The sequence below is a fragment of the Lepus europaeus genome, chromosome 21 (assembly GCF_033115175.1).
Source record: "Lepus europaeus isolate LE1 chromosome 21, mLepTim1.pri, whole genome shotgun sequence".
NCBI classification, from domain to species: Eukaryota; Metazoa; Chordata; class Mammalia; order Lagomorpha; family Leporidae; genus Lepus; species Lepus europaeus.
Window position 1 is genome coordinate 7,160,394 of NC_084847.1, and position 16,510 is coordinate 7,176,903.

Genomic DNA, 16,510 nt, shown 5'->3' on the forward strand with positions numbered 1-16,510 from the left:
AACCAGCGCCCATATGGGATGCCGGTGCCTCAGGCCAGGGCGTTAATCCTCTGTGCCACAGCACCGGCCCCAGCCTCATCCTTGTTTTGAGAACACTGTAGAATGTGTCTTTCCTTCGTGCCTTGGAAATCACAGGCATAGTAAGTCCTTCAGATGAGGGGAAATGATTGATCTCTGTTTCTCATCCTTTGCCTCTTGAGAGCAGGGGAGAGGATCTAGCTGATGGAGATGGTGCTGTTTTTCCCTTACTTAATGAGTATTCACTGCTTCCCGAATTATAGAGTACCTTAAACTGGTGCACTGGATTTTCACAAGATCCTTCGGAGATGGCCAGAGCAGCTGCCATTTGCCTGTTTGTGTAGGTGCCCAAAGCCACACAGCCCAGTAAAGGCCACATTGGCCTTGAATCGTGCCCGCAGCTCTGCACCTGGCATGTGGCCCCTCCCTCAGTATTTATAGCAGCAGGTGGCTGGAGATCAGGGAGATAGTGGTGTTTAAGATTTATTTTATTTATTTGTAAGATAGGTAGAGATCTTCCGTCCGCTGGTTCTCTCCCCTAATGACCACAATGACCAGGGCTAGGCCAGGCCGAAGCCAGGGTCCAGGAGCTTTTTTCAGGTTTCCCACATGCGTACAGGGGTCCGAGGACTTGACATCCTCCACTGCTTTCCCAGGTGCATTAGCAGAGGTCTGGATTGGAAATGGAGCAGCCGGGAGTCGAACCGGCACCCATATCAGATGCTGGCGCTGCAAATCGGACCTTTAACCCACTGCACCACATCACTTTCCCCTCTGAGTTTTTAAGAAGCTATTTTGAGGGGCCGATGCTGTGGTGCAGGGGGTAAAACCGCTGCCTCCAGTGCTGGCATCACAAATGAGCACTGGTTTGAGTCCCGCCTGCTCCACTTCTAATCCAGCTCTCTGCTATGGCCTGGGAAAATAGTAAAAGGCCCAAGTACTTGGACCCCTGCACCCACGTGGGAGACCTGGAAGAAGCTCTTGGCTCCTGGCTTTGGGTCGGCACTACTCTGGCTGTTGCGGCCAGTTGGGGAGTGAACCAGCAGATGAAAGACCTCTCTCTCTCTGCCTCTCCTACTCTCTCTGTGTAACTCTGACTTTCAAATAAACAAATAAATCTTAAAAAAAAAAAAAAAAGAGCTATTTTGAGAGTCAGACTGAGAAATGGTGGGAAAAACAATGTTTCATCATCTTCATTTGAAATATCTAACACAGGGTCAGGCTGTTCTCTTTTTCTGTGACCAAACCAAACAGGAACAGTCTGCCACTGGATAAATAAAGTTTCTAAAGTTATTACTGAGGCTTGTAGGACAGCCTTTTCCTTTGTGGCTTTGCTTGGTAAAATAATGTGTTCCAGAACTCACTGGCAAAGTAAATGTCTAGGACATGTGTGTTCCAGCTCCTCAGGGAAACACTTAGTCTTTATCAACCCTAAAGTTCTCTGCCTAGCAGCAGCATGGTCCAACAGAAATGTAATGTGAAACAGGTGAAATTAATTTTAATAACATTTTATGTAACCCAGAGATGGGGAAGATGGGGAACATTTGGCCCGCAGGCTGTGTAAGGCCTTTTTTTTTTTTTTTTGTCCCTGCCAAGATAACCACAGGTGGGACTCGAAATTCAGTGAATCTGTAGCGGGCTGGTTTTGTAGGGCCTGCAGATGATGAGTATCCAAATGGCCCCTTGGCAGAAAAAAAGGTTCCCCACCTCTGCATGTATTGAAAATGAGCTTTTAAAACTGCCTCTATAAGATTTTATTTTATTTTATTTTTTTAAGAAAGATTTTATTTATCTGAGAGGTAGAGACAGAGAGAAAGGTCTTCCACTCACTGGTTCACTCCCCAAATGGCCGCAACAGCCAGAGCTGCGTCGATCTGAAGCCGGGAGCCAGGAGCTTCCTCCAGGTCTACCACGTGGGTGCAGAGGCCCAAGGACTTGGGCCATCTTCTACTGCTTCCCCAGGCCATAGCAGAGAGCTGAATGGGAAGAGGATCAGCTGGGACTAGAACCAGCAGCCATATGGAATGCCGGCACCGCAGGCAGAGGATTAACCTGCGCCACAGCGCTGGCCCCAAGATATTATTTTAAACATTTATTTATTAAAAGAGTTAGAGAGAGGGAAATCTGCAGTCCACTGGTTCATTCCCCCAATGACTGCACCAGCCAGGGCTGGGCCAGGCTGATGCCAGGAGTCCACAATTCCACATGGGCCTCCCACATGGTGGCAGGGGCCCAAGTAGTTGGGCCATCCTCTGCTGCTTTCCCAGGCACATTAACAAGGAGCTGGATCAGAAGTGGGGCGGCCAGGGCTGAAGCTCAAACCCGTGCTCATATGGGATGCTATTGTTGTAGACAGCAGCTTATCTGGCTGTGCCATAATGCCAGCCGCTCTATAAAATGTTATTAATACTGGTCACATTGCTGCTTTTTACTTTCAAATCTAATCTCAGTTTGGATTGGCCACATTTCAAGGTTCAGTAGTCCTGGGTGGTGTGTTGCACAACTCAGCTCTGAGAAACACTGATCATGCCGGCCTGTGCTTTTCAGAACTGCCCAGTTTTTAGACTGTTTGTCCATCTAGAAAGCTTCCTAAATCAATAATGTATTTCAGGGAACCTTTCTCCCCTTTCCTCTCTAGGGGCACCTTCATTGAATTCCGAAATGGGATGCTGAACGTGTCCCCTATTGGAAGAAGCTGCAGCCAGGAAGAACGCATTGAATTCTATGAACTTGACAAAGTGAGTCTTTCTGGAACATCCTGGTGAATGGCTTGGTTTATAAAAATAAGATGTATAGCATTGTGGCCAGTATTTAAAGTGTGCTTTCTAAACTTCAGTACAATAGACAATTGGTGTCTTTTTGTTTTTCTCAGAAAGAAAACATAAGACAAAAATTTGTAGCAGATCTGCGGAAAGAGTTTGCAGGAAAAGGCCTCACGTTTTCCATAGGTATCGTATATTCAAATGTCCAAACGTTGGTACCCATTGGCCAGGAGCTTGTGGGCTGGTGAGCTGTTGAAGCCGGACTGTGCCCTGTGTCAGGATGGGCACGGAGGTGAGCTGAGCATCCACACCGTGGAGGAAAACCAGCCGCTGAGTCTCTGCATGATCAACCACAGCGGGACTTGGCCGGTCAGGAAGTGGCTTCCGGACTGTTGGGTTTGGTTCTGATTCCTTACCCAGCACGATGGCTCCTGCCTGCACTTCTCTTGGTATGAAGGGGGCATGTTGATGAAGAAAGAAGACTAAGAACTCGTCCTCACACCGTGGTGCGGAAGAGACACGCTCACTCCACAAGGCAGAGATGAGTTAGGCCGAGTGTGTTTGGGAATCGTAGAATGTGTGAACAGCAAGGAAGCTTGGGAGGCCGTTGCATTTAATCAAGAAGCCAAGGGCCAGAAAGGAGAAGAAACTCAGTCAAGTTCACAAAGCTGCTGCCTGCCTTGCCAAAGCGCACGTGTCAGCGTTGCTGGTGTCTGGAGTCTCAGGCTTGTCTGGTGGTAGACTGCCTGTGAAATGCTGTAAGCAAACTGCTTTCTCCTCTCACTGCCGATGAGACCTGACTGAAGGCCCTCTCATTTTCCTAGCTATAACACGTGGGTTGCAGGAAGACTGGATTTGCAAAGGAATTGTGTATAATAGATGACTGGGTGGATTTTAAGCATTCCCGAACCATAAGATGGACCTCTGACAAGATTTGCAAAGGTTTTTGTTGTCCGTGAAAGCTGCCTGTAAATCAGCTCCAATGTGATTTTCCTGTTTCCTGCAAGATGAACAGGATGCAGCCTGCTTCCAGCATGTCCCACTAGGGAGTGTGAGAGTGGGATGCGGAGCAGCTGGATGAAGCTGTTGTGGGGTTCCCGTAAGCCTGCTCCCTGTGAACACACTGGCTTGACGGAGCACCTGAATGCTAAGACATTTCTCACTCGGGGTTGGCGTTCTGTGTCTCATTTTCAGACCCAGGTGAAATAATGTTGGAAAAAGGCGTAAAGCTAAAATTAATTTCTAGAACCTTTCCCTAAAGTAGTGTAAGTAATGAACTTGGCTATGAAAAATTGACCTTGGCATTCCAGTTGCTGACAGAGTACATTGTGACCATGTTCTCAGTGACTGTCATTAGCGTCATTAGCCTGTTTTTCACCTTTAGCTTTTATATGTCTCCTCCCAACCCGACAGGGGGCCAGATCAGCTTTGATGTCTTTCCTGATGGATGGGACAAGAGGTATTGCCTGAGACATGTGGAAAATGACGGTTATAAGACCATCTACTTCTTTGGAGACAAAACCATGCCAGTAAGTATGAAAAGTGTCTGCTGTTTCATTGTTGGATTTGGGCTCCAAGGTGGGGGACATTGACAAATGGGCTGTCTTTCCCCTCACCCACACTGTACCCCCGGCCCAGTTCCAGCTGAGTGATGGCCTCAGTCCTAGGGAGGGTGTGATCGGGTCCCCCCGTCTCCAGGCTCAGACACCCGCTTCCACGTTGGTGGCGAGGATCTTACTTTTTGAAAGTGCCTTCCAGTCTGGTTATCTTAGAATTGTATCTATGAAATCTGTCCTCTTCCTATTAATAAAAATTTCAAAAAGTGCCTTCCAGAACACCGGTACTGTGGTCGGACCCTCTCTGGCTTGCAAGCTCTTGCTGGTTTTACTTTATTATCCCACTGTATTTTCCCCCTGGAGGCATCTGTGGTAAGCTGAGCCCTAGGAATCATAAATGGCGGCAGGACCAGGAGTCCCATGACCCTGGCTCAGTCCTGAGCCACAGACACACTCACACTCTGGCACTCTGTCTCTCTCCCTCTGTCTGCTAGGAGCAGTCCCTGGTCGGGGAGGAGGGACAAGGTCAGAAATCTCCAGTCTCAGACTAAATCTAATTTGGAACAAGAGCAGGGTCTCATGTTAAAGGGCAGGGCCAGAAGGGGAAATACAGAAGAAATTTCCCCAGGGCCGCCCTGAGGCTCCTCCTGGACAGGTGGACCCCATCAGGCTGGGCTGGCATTGGTGCCATCTAGGGCTGGGGTGGGGGCTCCACACCAGTTCACAGCCCCACAGGCCCCCCTTGGGCTCCATGTCCCAGGGTGTCTTCTTTCAGACTCCTCTCCTCCTCTGTGCGATGCTTCTCCCTCACATGCTGCCCCGGGGCATTGGTTACGTGGCCGTCTGGAGTCCTGTTTCAGGCTTTCTGGGCAGCCTGCAGCAGTGGGTCCATCACAAATACTGCATGTGCAGTCTCGCATCCCCCTGCCCTCTTTGCTGCTCTGCTGAGATCTGCCCACGATGGGCCTGCCTTCAGCCAGGTCCCCACACCAGTCTTCTGGCCTGAGGGGGCTCCAGGAGAGGATAGGCCCATGTCTTGCTTTAGAAGTGATAAAACTGGGGCTCTGAAAGCGTTAGTGCCTGGCCCAAGGTCACACAGTGAGGACAAAGCAGTGGCACCAGAAGGAATCTTTTGGTTCTTTTTTTTTTTTTTTTTTTTTGACAGGCAGAGTGGACAGTGAGAGAGAGACAGAGAGAAAGGTCTTCCTTTTGCCGTTGGTTCACCCTCCAATGGCCGCCGCGGTAGCACGCTGCGGCCGGCACACCGCGCTGATCCGATGGCAGGAGCCAGGTGCTTCTCCTGGTCTCCCATGGGGTGCAGGGCCCAAGCACTTGGGCCATCCTCCACTGTACTCCCTGGCCACAGCAGAGAGCTGGCCTGGAAGAGGGGCAACCAGGACAGGATCGGTGCCCCGACCGGGACTAGAACCCGGTGTGCCGGCGCCGCTAGGCGGAGGATTAGCCTAGTGAGCCGCGGCGCCGGCCGAATCTTTTGGTTCTTAGTTTGTTGTGAATAACTTTATTGAGAGTATAATTAGCGTAAAAAAGATGTATACATTTAATGCATGCAGTTTGGTGAGTTTGGATATCTATACCTCTTTGTTTTTGAGGGGGAGTTTTGGATTTTTTAAATTTTGTTTTGTTGTAAGAACAAGAACTTGACATGAGTTGTAGCTTCTTAGAATTTTACATGGACCACGTAAATCTCATTAACCGTGGGCACAGTGTTGTCCAGCACACTGGAGCCTGCTCATCTTCCGTAACAACACTTCATACCCACTGTAGAGTTCCCTTTCCCCATCTCCCCTGCCCCGGTAACCGCCATCTGCTCTCTGCTGTGAGCTTGGCAGTTTTAGCTGTCTCATGCGAGTGGAATCTTGCAGTATCTCCATGACTGGCTTACCTCACTTCGCAGAGTGTCCTCCAGGTTCCACCGTGTGGTTGCAAGCAGGCTTTCCTTTTTCCTTTTTTTAAAGTCTGGCTCTGTAATAATCGACAGTGTGAATACACATTTTCTTTATCCACTTATCTGTCAGTAGGCCTGTGGGTTGTTTCCATATGCAGGGCTTTGTCTATAATGTGGCAGTGAACAGGGTTTCTCTGTGAGATCCTGATTTCTTTCCACTGACTCTGTACTCATGAATTCAAGACTTACACATAAGACCTGCAAGTATTAAACTTCTAGAAGAAAACCTGGGCGACCAGCTTCTCGACACTGATCTTAGCCGTGGTTTCTCGGGGATGAACCAGAAGCACAGACTCAGGCCAAGTGGAGAAGGGGGACTACGTCAGACTGAGAAGCTTGGTACAGCACAGGCAGCAGCCCACGGTGAGAAGGCAGTCCACGCGACGGGGGAAAGTGGTGGCAAGCCGAGTATCTAAAGCAAATACTGTGACTGAAAGATGAGCCCTGGGCTTCAGTAGACAGTGAAGACATACAAATGGCCGACAAGTATGTAAAAAAAAGGCTTAATTAACATCGCTGATGAGGAAAATTAAAATTGCATTGAGATGCCCCTCATACCTGCTAGGGTGAGTGCTATCAAAAAAAAAAAAAAAAACGATAGTGCTGGCAGGGGTGTGGAGACCAGGGAGCCCTTCCACACTGTGGGGCTCTTAGATGGGAACCTGCATAACTGCCATATGACCCAGCAGTCCCACTTGAGGATATGTTTCCCAAATAATCGAAATCAGAACCTCCAGGAGAAATCGGTGCTTCCTCTACAACATTGTCTCCCAGAGAGTGGGAGATTTCACTGAAGGAAGTGTAGTGTTCACCCCTTTTTTTTTTTTTTTTTTTTAAGATTTTGTTTAATTTACTTGAAAGAATTAGAAGGAAAGAGATAGATCGTCCATCTGCTGTTTCATTCCCTAAATGGCCATAATAGCCGGGCTGGGCTATACCAAAGCCAGGAGCCAGAAGCGGCTTCAGGGTCTCCCATGTGAGTGCAGGGGCCCAAGGAGTTGAGCCATCCTCTGCTGCTTTCTTAGGAGCATTAGCAGGGATCTGGATCTGAAGTGGAGCAGCTGGGACATGAACAAGCGCCCATGTGAGATCACCATCGAAAGCGGCAGCTTAACCAGCTGTGTTAGCCATGGTGCTGGCCACACTATCTGACTTTAAGGAGAAAAAAAGCAATGAAGTTACACCCAGGGTCTCAGGGGTGCCTAGAAGCTGCTTCAGTCCTTCCAGCTCAGAGCCATGTATGACAGATGGAGAAGCGAGCGTCAGGACACACAACAGAGTTTCCTGTAGTGTTCACGGTCTTGCTATGTGGAGTCTCTAGAAGCCTCAGTTGGAACTTTGCAGAGTGGAATGCAGCTCTTGCGTAATCAAAATGACTTTGCCTTTGGAAATTAGAGGGTTTTCTGTTCTGGTTAACCACTGCATCACCGTGCACTGATTGTATTTTTTAAACATTTGGCCTAGTGGTTGAGATACAACTTGGGACACCACATCCCACACTGAGTGCCTGGTTCCAGTTTTAGCTCAGCTTCCGAGTTCAGCCTCCTGCTAGTGCACACCCTGGGAAGCAGCAGATAATGAATGGCTCAAGTACTTGGGTCCCTGCCACCCACATAGGAGACCTGAATGAATTCCTGGCTCCCAGCTGTTGTCGACATCTGGGGAGCAGACAAGTAGTAGCTGGAAGATCTTTGTCAGTCTCTCTCTCTCTCTCTCTCTGCCTTTCAAATAAATTCTAAAAAAAAAAAAAAAAGTGGTCTGAAGAAAGGAAAGTCACTGTGATCGCAGTGCATCAGCTGACCGCCCCATCCCTGCCTTTCCCTTCGCTGTATGTGATCCCGGCAGTGGGATCTCTGCATGTCATTTTATTTTTAGTTTTTGTCCTAACACTTTATTTTCCCCATATTAGTGAATATTCTTTGAAAATAGATTTTCGATGGCTGTGTTATATTCTCTCATTTAGGCACAGTTGCCCATTCCCCCGGCATAGGCACCTTGGGCTGGTAAGGGGTTTGTGCTACTATGCCAAACACTGTGGTGAGCACTCTTGGGTGGGTCTTTGTTCTCATCTCTGATCCTTTGACCCTTGGTGTCCTGGAATGGGGATTAACTGTCCAGCCATCTAAGCGTTTAACCAACATCATCAATTCTCAAAACTTCACACACAGAGCAGCCCAAATACTAGCTGTCAACTTTTACTATTGGATGACAGATGTTTAAAAACCAGTTTTCTTTGTTTTGTATTGAAGCTGATGTTTTTGCCAGCTCTGGAAAAAACAGCACCTGAGCCAACAGCTGTCAGTAAAAGCCCTTTCTCTGCCCGTCAGCCTCTGCTCCCCAGCAACACAGCCTCCCACCGGCAGGATCTGGGTGACCTAAAAGCTGCGCTCTGTTGTGAGCAACCCGGAGCAGGGTGAAGAAAGAAGGTGTTGGCCCTTGCTTTTCGAAATACTTGGCAGCCCCGGAAACTCCGTCAGCCCCACTTCCCAACAGGCACACGACCTAGGTTCCTTAGAACGTGGCTGTGTTCCTCATGGAAGCCTAGGCCTGCCCCAGAGTGCCATAGTGCACTGCGGGGAGGGCACTGAAGGACACTCCCGGGCCTGCCTGGCTGCACAGGGGCAGTGCCAGCCGAGTCACCTGCAGGCTCAGGTCCCAGGCAGGAGAGCTGCTTTGTGATGCATTTGTCAGCAGCATCTGGGCCTAAGGCAGTCTGAGCGTGAAGACACGCCAGCAGCTCATGAGCATGAGCAGCTCACGCATGTTGACTCACCACTTCCACTTCTGGTATTTAGCCAGTGCTTGAGCTTGTGTGGAATGACGCGTATGGCAGGTTCAGGGTCGGGAGCAGCCCTGCCACTGCCGGAGGAAACTGGCCGTGTCCGTGCTGGCTCGTCCACGAGGGAGATAGCTCAGCGCTACGGAAACAGCCGACGTGGACCCACCTCTGGGACTTGCGCCAAGTGCAGAACAGTACAAGCAAGGTGCTATGTTTCTGTAGGAGGCATAATGTCCCTGTTAGCTTTGCTAATGCATAAAGGAGCCTGCAGATAAATAACAAAAACCTTGCAGTGGTCACCTGTAGGGCGGGGACCAGGATAGAGACATATGAGTAAGACAAGGGTCCTTTTTTTTTGAACCATGAGAATGTGCTATTGAAAAATAAGTGTTGAGCGTTTTTTAGTATTGAGTTCATTTACTTGGAAGTCAGACAGATCTCTCATCTGCTGATTCATTCCCCAAGTCAGAGCACCCACAGCGGCTGGCGTGTCCTGCCTGACTGGGAGCGCCCAGGCCGCAGGACTTCGTGGGACAGGAGCAGGCCTGTGCAGCCCCTCACTGTGGCACAGGCGGACGCCCATTCCAGCGCAGCCTGGGGAGCATCTCCATCTCCAGGGGCCAATGAGCCAAGGGCCTACCTGTCCAGTGTCCAGAGCGGCAGCACTTTCTGGCTACAGGATCACAGAGGAGCCTGAATATGCTCCAGGGCCATGTTTTGAGAGCTACTAGAAGACTCCAATGTGTACAGGTGAGCTTAGAATCCAGAGGAAAACAGCGACGGGGATGGAACACGGGCCAAGACCCTAAATGCCTGCAGCGGTCTGAGCTGGGCCAGGCGGAAGCCAGGATCCTGGAGCACGGGGCCTCCCATGTGGGTGCTGGGGACCCATGCATTTTGTTCGACACCTGCTGCCTCCCAGGGCGCACATCAGCAGGAAGCTGGGGTTGGGAGTGGAGCCGGGCTTGAATCCAGGCATTCTGACGGGGTGCAGGGGTGCCAAGGTGCAGCCCAACTCCTGTGCCAAATGTTTACCCCCACGTTTTATCTGCGAGGCAGAGACAGAAATGTTTAAAATGTCAAACAGAAAAGGGAGGAAACTGAAGTTCTCGGGCACTTCCTCAGTGTCAGAGCCTGAGCAGGCCACTTAGCCTGTACTTTTCCTGCAGTCCTAGCAGGTAGGCAGCCCGCAGGGCAGGCAGGGTCCTCCCTCCCACAGAGGAAGTGCTCCGGGAAGGTGGGGCCTCAGCCTGCCAGCCAGGGGAGCGGCACCAAAACCCCGCCCCTTGTCACCCTCCCACATCCTCTCCAGCCTAGAGCCTTCCTCTCCTGGTTGTGCAATGTTTCACACTGCAGAGGTGCTGAAGAGGATGGTCAGCTTGAAACAGGTGTGATTGGCAGGTGTCAGGAGGCAGCGGGAGACCCAGATGACCCAGCTCTGACCCTGGGAGCACAGGTCCTCCTCTAAAGGAGCCGTGTGAGTGAGGTCCGCGGAGGAGAGTTGGTAACCCAGGATTCAGGCTGCGGGAAGGCAGGGGCCTCTGCGGAGTTAGAAAGGTCTTCCTTCCGTTGGTTCACCCCCCAAATGGCCGCTATGGCTGGCGCGCTGCGCTAATCCGAAGCCAGGAGCCAAGTGCTTCCTCCTGGTCTCCCATGCAGGTGCAGGGCCCAAGCACTTGGGCCATCCTCCACTGCCTTCCCGGGCCACAGCAGAGAGCTGGACAGGAAGAGGAGCAGCCTGGACTAGAACCCGGTGCCTATATGAGATGCTGGCGCCGCAGGCAGAGGATTAGCCAAGTGAGCCACAGCGCTGGCTCCCATGTTGATGAGATTGTCCCAGAGAGCAGCTGCCCTGGCCAGGGAGCACCTTCTCACGTGATGGAACTATGTGGACTGTCCTGGCCCGGAGCTCCTGGTGAGGCTTTGGGCATGACTCTGGACTCACCATGCCTGGTAACGCGGCTCTCAGGACTCCCGAGGGCCAGCAAGCCACGGAATGGGCCGTCTGCACAGACCTGTGTAATCACTTCTGGAGCTAAACCATTTGAGAATTAGGTCGTTCTGTGTAGCTGATGGCAGGCTTAGGTTCACGTGATGAGGCAAATCCTGTGCTCCCAGAGGGCCCTTGGGCAAATCACCACTCCCCACAGTCTGCTTTCTGAACCGACTGAGGAGGCTGAACCAGAACGGCAGTTGTTGGTCCACTGGAAGACTGTGCCTAGAAGCTGTGGACTAGGGGTGTTCCCCAGGTCCCTGCTGGCCCGCCTGCCTCCTGAACACGAGTGCATGGCCCCGTCTGCCCTGAGTACCTCAGAACCGTTCTCCCATAAACAGGCATCGGCGTCAGCCCCAGGGCAGGACAGAGAGGTTGTCGTCCGAGCTGCCACCAGACCGGAGGATCACCACCAGCCTGATGCCTGGCCCGTGTTCCATCCCCATCGCTGTTTTCCTCTGGATTCTAAGCTCACCTGGGTGTACATTGGAGTCTTCTAGTAGCTCTCAAAACATGGCCCTGGAGCATATTCAGGCTCCTCTGTGATCCTGTAGCCAGAAAGTGCTGCCGCTCTGGACACTGGACAGGTAGGCCCTTGGCTCATTGGCCCCTGGAGATGGAGATGCTCCCCAGGCTGCGCTGGAATGGGCGTCCGCCTGTGCCACAGTGAGGGGCTGCACAGGCCTGCTCCTGTCCCACGAAGTCCTGCGGCCTGGGCGCTCCCAGTCAGGCAGGACACGCCAGCCGCTGTGGGTGCTCTGGACTCTGCCCCTGTGCAGCCCTGCCATCAGCAGGGACAGTCGGGGCTCACTGCCACACTGCACCTCGACGGCAGCACGTGCAGACTCGGACCGGGGATGCCTGTCAGCCCCCGTCGTTCGGCCTCCCAGAGATTCCCTATTTGGAAGCTGACGGCACTGAGCTGGGGCCTCTCCTGTGGACTGGCCAGGTGCACTGTCAGAGGTCTGTCCCCCTGAGCCTTCCAACTGGAATCCAGTGACCCTTGATGAATATGCAGACCCAGTGATTGCAGTTCCCACTTCCTGCAGCCTTACTCTGATGCGCAGTGTTGGGGTTCTGCTTCTCTTGACCTTGTACCTTCTTGGGCAAGTGAGCTTGGCTGCACCCCCGCACCCACACTCTGAGTCAGAAAGAGGGAAGCAGGTCTGTTGGTGGGAGGGAGCAAGACCTGAGGTGGGTGGTGGTGGTGATGCTGATGCCCCTGAGGGCCAGCAGAGCTGGGAAGCCCACCCGGCCTGGGGAAGGGGACGTTTACACCTTGCTGGCCCTGCCTCATCAAGTGTCAAGTGAGGCAAGGCTCTCCCTGGGACCCCAGCCACCTCCTTGCCCAGTCAGGCAGCTGACTGCGACGTCCTCTCTGGGGAAGGGGAGGCTCGGCAGCTCTCAGGGGACCGGGGTAGACGCGTTTTGCTTCAGAGCTTGCTCTCCCCAGGTAATGGCCTCCAGCCTCCTAACAGCGCTCTCGCCTCCCCCTGTACCTCCTCCCCTCCACCCTCTGTGAGGCGAATCCCACCAGGTCTCGGCTCACAGCCTGCCAGTGAAATCCCAAGTCTTCGAGGCCCCCGTGGCCTGACCCCGGCCTGCTTCTGTCCTGCATCCTCAGTGGCCTGTCCCCTCCCTCCCTCCAGGTCACCCTGGGCTCCCTTGCCCTTGAGTTCTGCCTGACAGCACTTGAGCTGTCTGTCCAGAGCTGGGCTCCCGGGGCTTCCTTCCGGGTCTGTGTGCTCTGTGTCTCCAGGTTCCAAAACCATGCACAGAGCTGGTGCTGTCGCCCGAATGCGTAGGCTTCCTCCTCAGTGAGTGAGTGACAAGGCGCTGGACGTGACTCAGACCCACGTGTGGCACTTCTGGGGGTGCCAGACTGTCAGCTTCTCTGTGGTTTTTACTCCCCATGCCATTCCTGAGAGGCAGGCGACTTCCTCTTTTAGTGCTAAGAATTACTAGAACTGCTTTCACTTGTGCGTGTTTAGGAACAGACAGTGGCCAGGAAAAGTGTGAGGCCAGCGCTGGCCCCAGCAGGCTCCTGGGTCGATGGCTGTGGCCCCAGTCCACGGCCTCTGGCAGGACTGCACGCGGCGCCCCTTGGGCCCAGCAGTGTTCCCTCCTCAGGTCTCAGACTCCGTCTCCTGCTGGAGAAGCTGTTGCTTGGGGTGGCTTGTGTGGCCAGCGTGAGGCCCTGGCCGTCTCCAGTGTCCTCTGCACTGGTGTCCGATCCCCCTGCAGCAGCAGTTTTTCTCCTGATTGGCGTCGTGTTCTGTGCTTGGTCAGGAAAATCCATTTTGCCTTATTTTCATCCCATCACAGACTAATTGACTTTTTCAAGGTGTTGAGTTCTGTGTGCCCAGCTTTATGAGAGCAGGGGCTTCCCTGTGGCCCCGAGTACAGTGCAGCGGGTGGCCTACAGGCTGGCCGGGCGCCACCCAGTGCGTGCCCGGCTTCTTCAGACACAGGCCCATGCAAAAACCCGCCTCGTCAAGGCCTCCGTGTGTCCTTGGCCGAGGCCTGGCGGCGGTCTGTGCCCTAAGCCCCTGGAGGCACACTGGGTGAAGTAGTGCGTGAATGCCCCAGAAGGCACAGGTGCTGACCCAGGGGGCTTCGCTGTCCAGGGGCCTTCTTCCCGGCATCCTCGTAGCTTCTCACTGCAGACTTCGAGTGAGGTTCTGCCGTAGTCACACCCCTAGTCAGGGGCAGACCCAGCATCCAGCCCAGGCCACACACATGCACCTGCACACTGCTCAGACCTGAATCCTGAATCCTGAATCCTCAGACCTCAGAATCCTGGCCATTCAACTCCGTTCCTGCACATAGTGGCCACGCTGCGGGCATCAGCCACTGTCAGCAGTGACACAGCCCTGAGGGTCACCACAGAAGGCTCCATGGGCCGCGCTCCCAGCTGCCTGCCCTGCCTGTACGCCCTCGTGGCTTGTGGGGAAAGTTCGGGCGCAGCTAAGACAAATTGACGGCTGTGAGAATTCTGTCAGGTGCTCTGCCTGCTTTTCTTTCTTGATAGAAAAATAAGCCTTAGACAGCCTCACAAGAGCGTCGTGACTCCTTTCATAGGCACAATTACGTGTTCCAAGCCAAACTGCAGTTCAAGAGGAGGTTATGAATCCCTTCTCACTAATGACTGCTCATGTCGTTCCTCTCCTAGGAACTCAGAGAAAGGTAACCGAAGAAACGGCCCCAGCCCAGTGGCGTCTCGGCTCCTCCTCCCCCAGCAGCCGGGGCTCCAGGGCCCGGGGAGGCGGAGCCTGCATCTGTGCTTTTTGTCTCTGCAGGGAGGCAACGACCACGAGATCTTCACAGACCCGAGAACCGTGGGCTACACCGTGACGGCGCCCGAGGACACACGCAGGGTCTGCGAGGAGCTCTTCTAACACGGGGCAGGGCGTCCTGGCCAGCAGCCCCGCAGTCCCCCTCTCCGTGACCAGGCCCGCCTCCAGCTGTCAGTCATGCTTGCTGGGCAGGGGACCTGGCCCCACCTCCACGGCCCAGGAACGCCTGTCAAGGATGGACCAGAGAACTGCCCCCCACCCCCAGCCCGGGACCCGCCTGAGGTGCGGAGTCCCACCACTCCGTCATTTAGAACCTGCAGTGATTCTAGAGTGGTGCAGGAAGACCCTCCCTCCTGAGTCACAGGAAGCCCAACAGGACCCTGTGTAGACCCCAGAAAGCGGGATTTGGTGATGAGGAAGAAAGGGTGACCACAGTCTTAACACTTCCTGCAACGGAGTTCCCTCCTGCGAGAGCGTGGGGGCAGGCGAATCGAGCTCAATGACTGGATGCTCCCTTTTCTGTTCCCAGCCACTTCTGTGTGTGAGACCCAGACCTCAGCACAGCCTGGCTGACGGATGGTGGGCCAGGTGACAGCGGCCCTCAAGGAGTTTGCATCTCAGCTGGCTAGGGCTTGGGCCAGCGCTGTTCACTACACTGCGGCTGTTTTCTGTAGCCATCAAGACGGGAGGTCGTGGGAACCGAGAGCCCGGGAGGGTTGGCGCTGGCCAAACTGCCCTTTCCCTGGAGGCTGGCCCTGAGCCCAGTGCAAAGGAACTCGCTTCAGACGTCAGCCTTTGGCCAGACACCCTTCTCCCCGGACTGGCAAGGCCTCCCCGCGCCAGGACTCAGTGCTACTTTCTCAGGGATCCGTGCAGCCCAGACGGTTACAGGAACAGGAGCCGCACTCTCCTCAGCTGGTCCTCCCAGGCCCTCGCCCAGACTGAGGGGTGGGGAAGCTGTAGCCAGGCCTGTGTCCCCCATCCCCTCTCCATGTTCTGCAAGTTCTCTGTGAAACAAGGCCCACAGGCCTTGACCAGAGCGCAGCGGGAGAGCGCTTTCTGAGAACGGTTCTAGAAACACTGGGACGCCCTGAGACCCTGGGGCGGGCACACAGTGGTTCACCGCTCCGCCTCCTGGGTCAGGACCAGGCGCCATCATCACAGGTAAGCTTGGCCCCTCCCAGCCCCCCCCCCCCCCCCGGCCTCTGGTGCTCAGCCTGGCCTGAGATGGGGGCGGTGACAGCAGGAGGCTGTGGTGGTCCCTGCCCCTTCCCCACCTGGGTGAGTCCCAGGGCGTTGAATTTTCAGACGATACTGTAATGGCCTTTCAGAATGAAAATCAGCACATTAAAGCACATTCCTTGTTGATTCTCATCCTGACAACTTTCCTCCTGGGGCTCCCACGTGGGTGTGGAAGGAGACCCCAGCCCCTCTTCCCGTGCCCTGGTGTTCCGTCACAGCGGGCACGGTGCTACACGGTCCCTCCTGCCCACTGGGTCCAGCCCCGCCACTCCCTACAGGTTCGCTTCAGCTGGGGAGGTTCAGGGCTAGCTGATGTCCTCAGGGCTGTCCCGTGCGCCCAGGCCTCCCTGATTCCCCAGTGGCTATTTCAGCCCCTCCAGCCACTCACATCCCTTCCCACTCCCCCCCTCTCCGCTATCACAAACCCCTCGGCCTCCCTCACACCTCTAAAGGAATTTGAGCTCTGTCATACCTTCCCCCCTTCTTCTGGTCTTGGCATCCCAGTCCAGCCCTGCTGGGGGCTCATCCAAGAGCACCTCCCAGCCAGGCACCGCGGTGGGCTCTCCAGTGATGGGGGGGGTGGCCCGTCCCCCACTGGAGGGGTTGAAGTCCCGGCTACTCCATTTCCAGTCCAGCTTCCTGCTGAGGTCACTGGAGACAGCAGGTGATGACTCGGATTGTGGGACCTGAGCTCCTGGCTCCTCACTGCAGCCCGGCCCCGCCCTGGCTGGTGCAGGCATTTGGGGAGTGAGTCACGGGACAACCTGTTACTCTGCCGTTCCATTGAAAACTTGGAGATTCAAAAATAATTGTGGCTGAGCCACTTGTGCATGGCAGTCGTTCCCAGAGTGGCCCTTTCTGTAGAGTGGCAGTTACACCGGGCTGCCCAGGTTGTGTG

The 16,510-nt window shown here is 54.0% G+C and overlaps 1 protein-coding gene across 2 annotated transcripts in view; it reads left to right on the forward strand.

Annotated features, from left to right (window-relative positions):
• The window catches only part of PMM2 (phosphomannomutase 2), a 30,190-nt gene extending 13,962 nt beyond the window's left edge, over positions 1-16,228 (forward strand). The window contains exons 5-8 of one of the 2 annotated variants that reach the window (XM_062180176.1): positions 2,657-2,756; positions 2,891-2,966; positions 4,194-4,309; positions 14,374-16,228. In XM_062180176.1, the coding sequence (XP_062036160.1) occupies positions 2,657-2,756; positions 2,891-2,966; positions 4,194-4,309; positions 14,374-14,472 (391 nt within the window). In that variant the 3' untranslated portion in view covers positions 14,473-16,228. Of the gene's footprint in view, positions 1-2,656; positions 2,757-2,890; positions 2,967-4,193; positions 4,310-6,485; positions 7,119-14,373 lie in introns of those variants that run through there. The other variant, XM_062180177.1, reaches the window with a different exon arrangement.
• Positions 16,229-16,510: the final 282 nt, after the last annotated feature.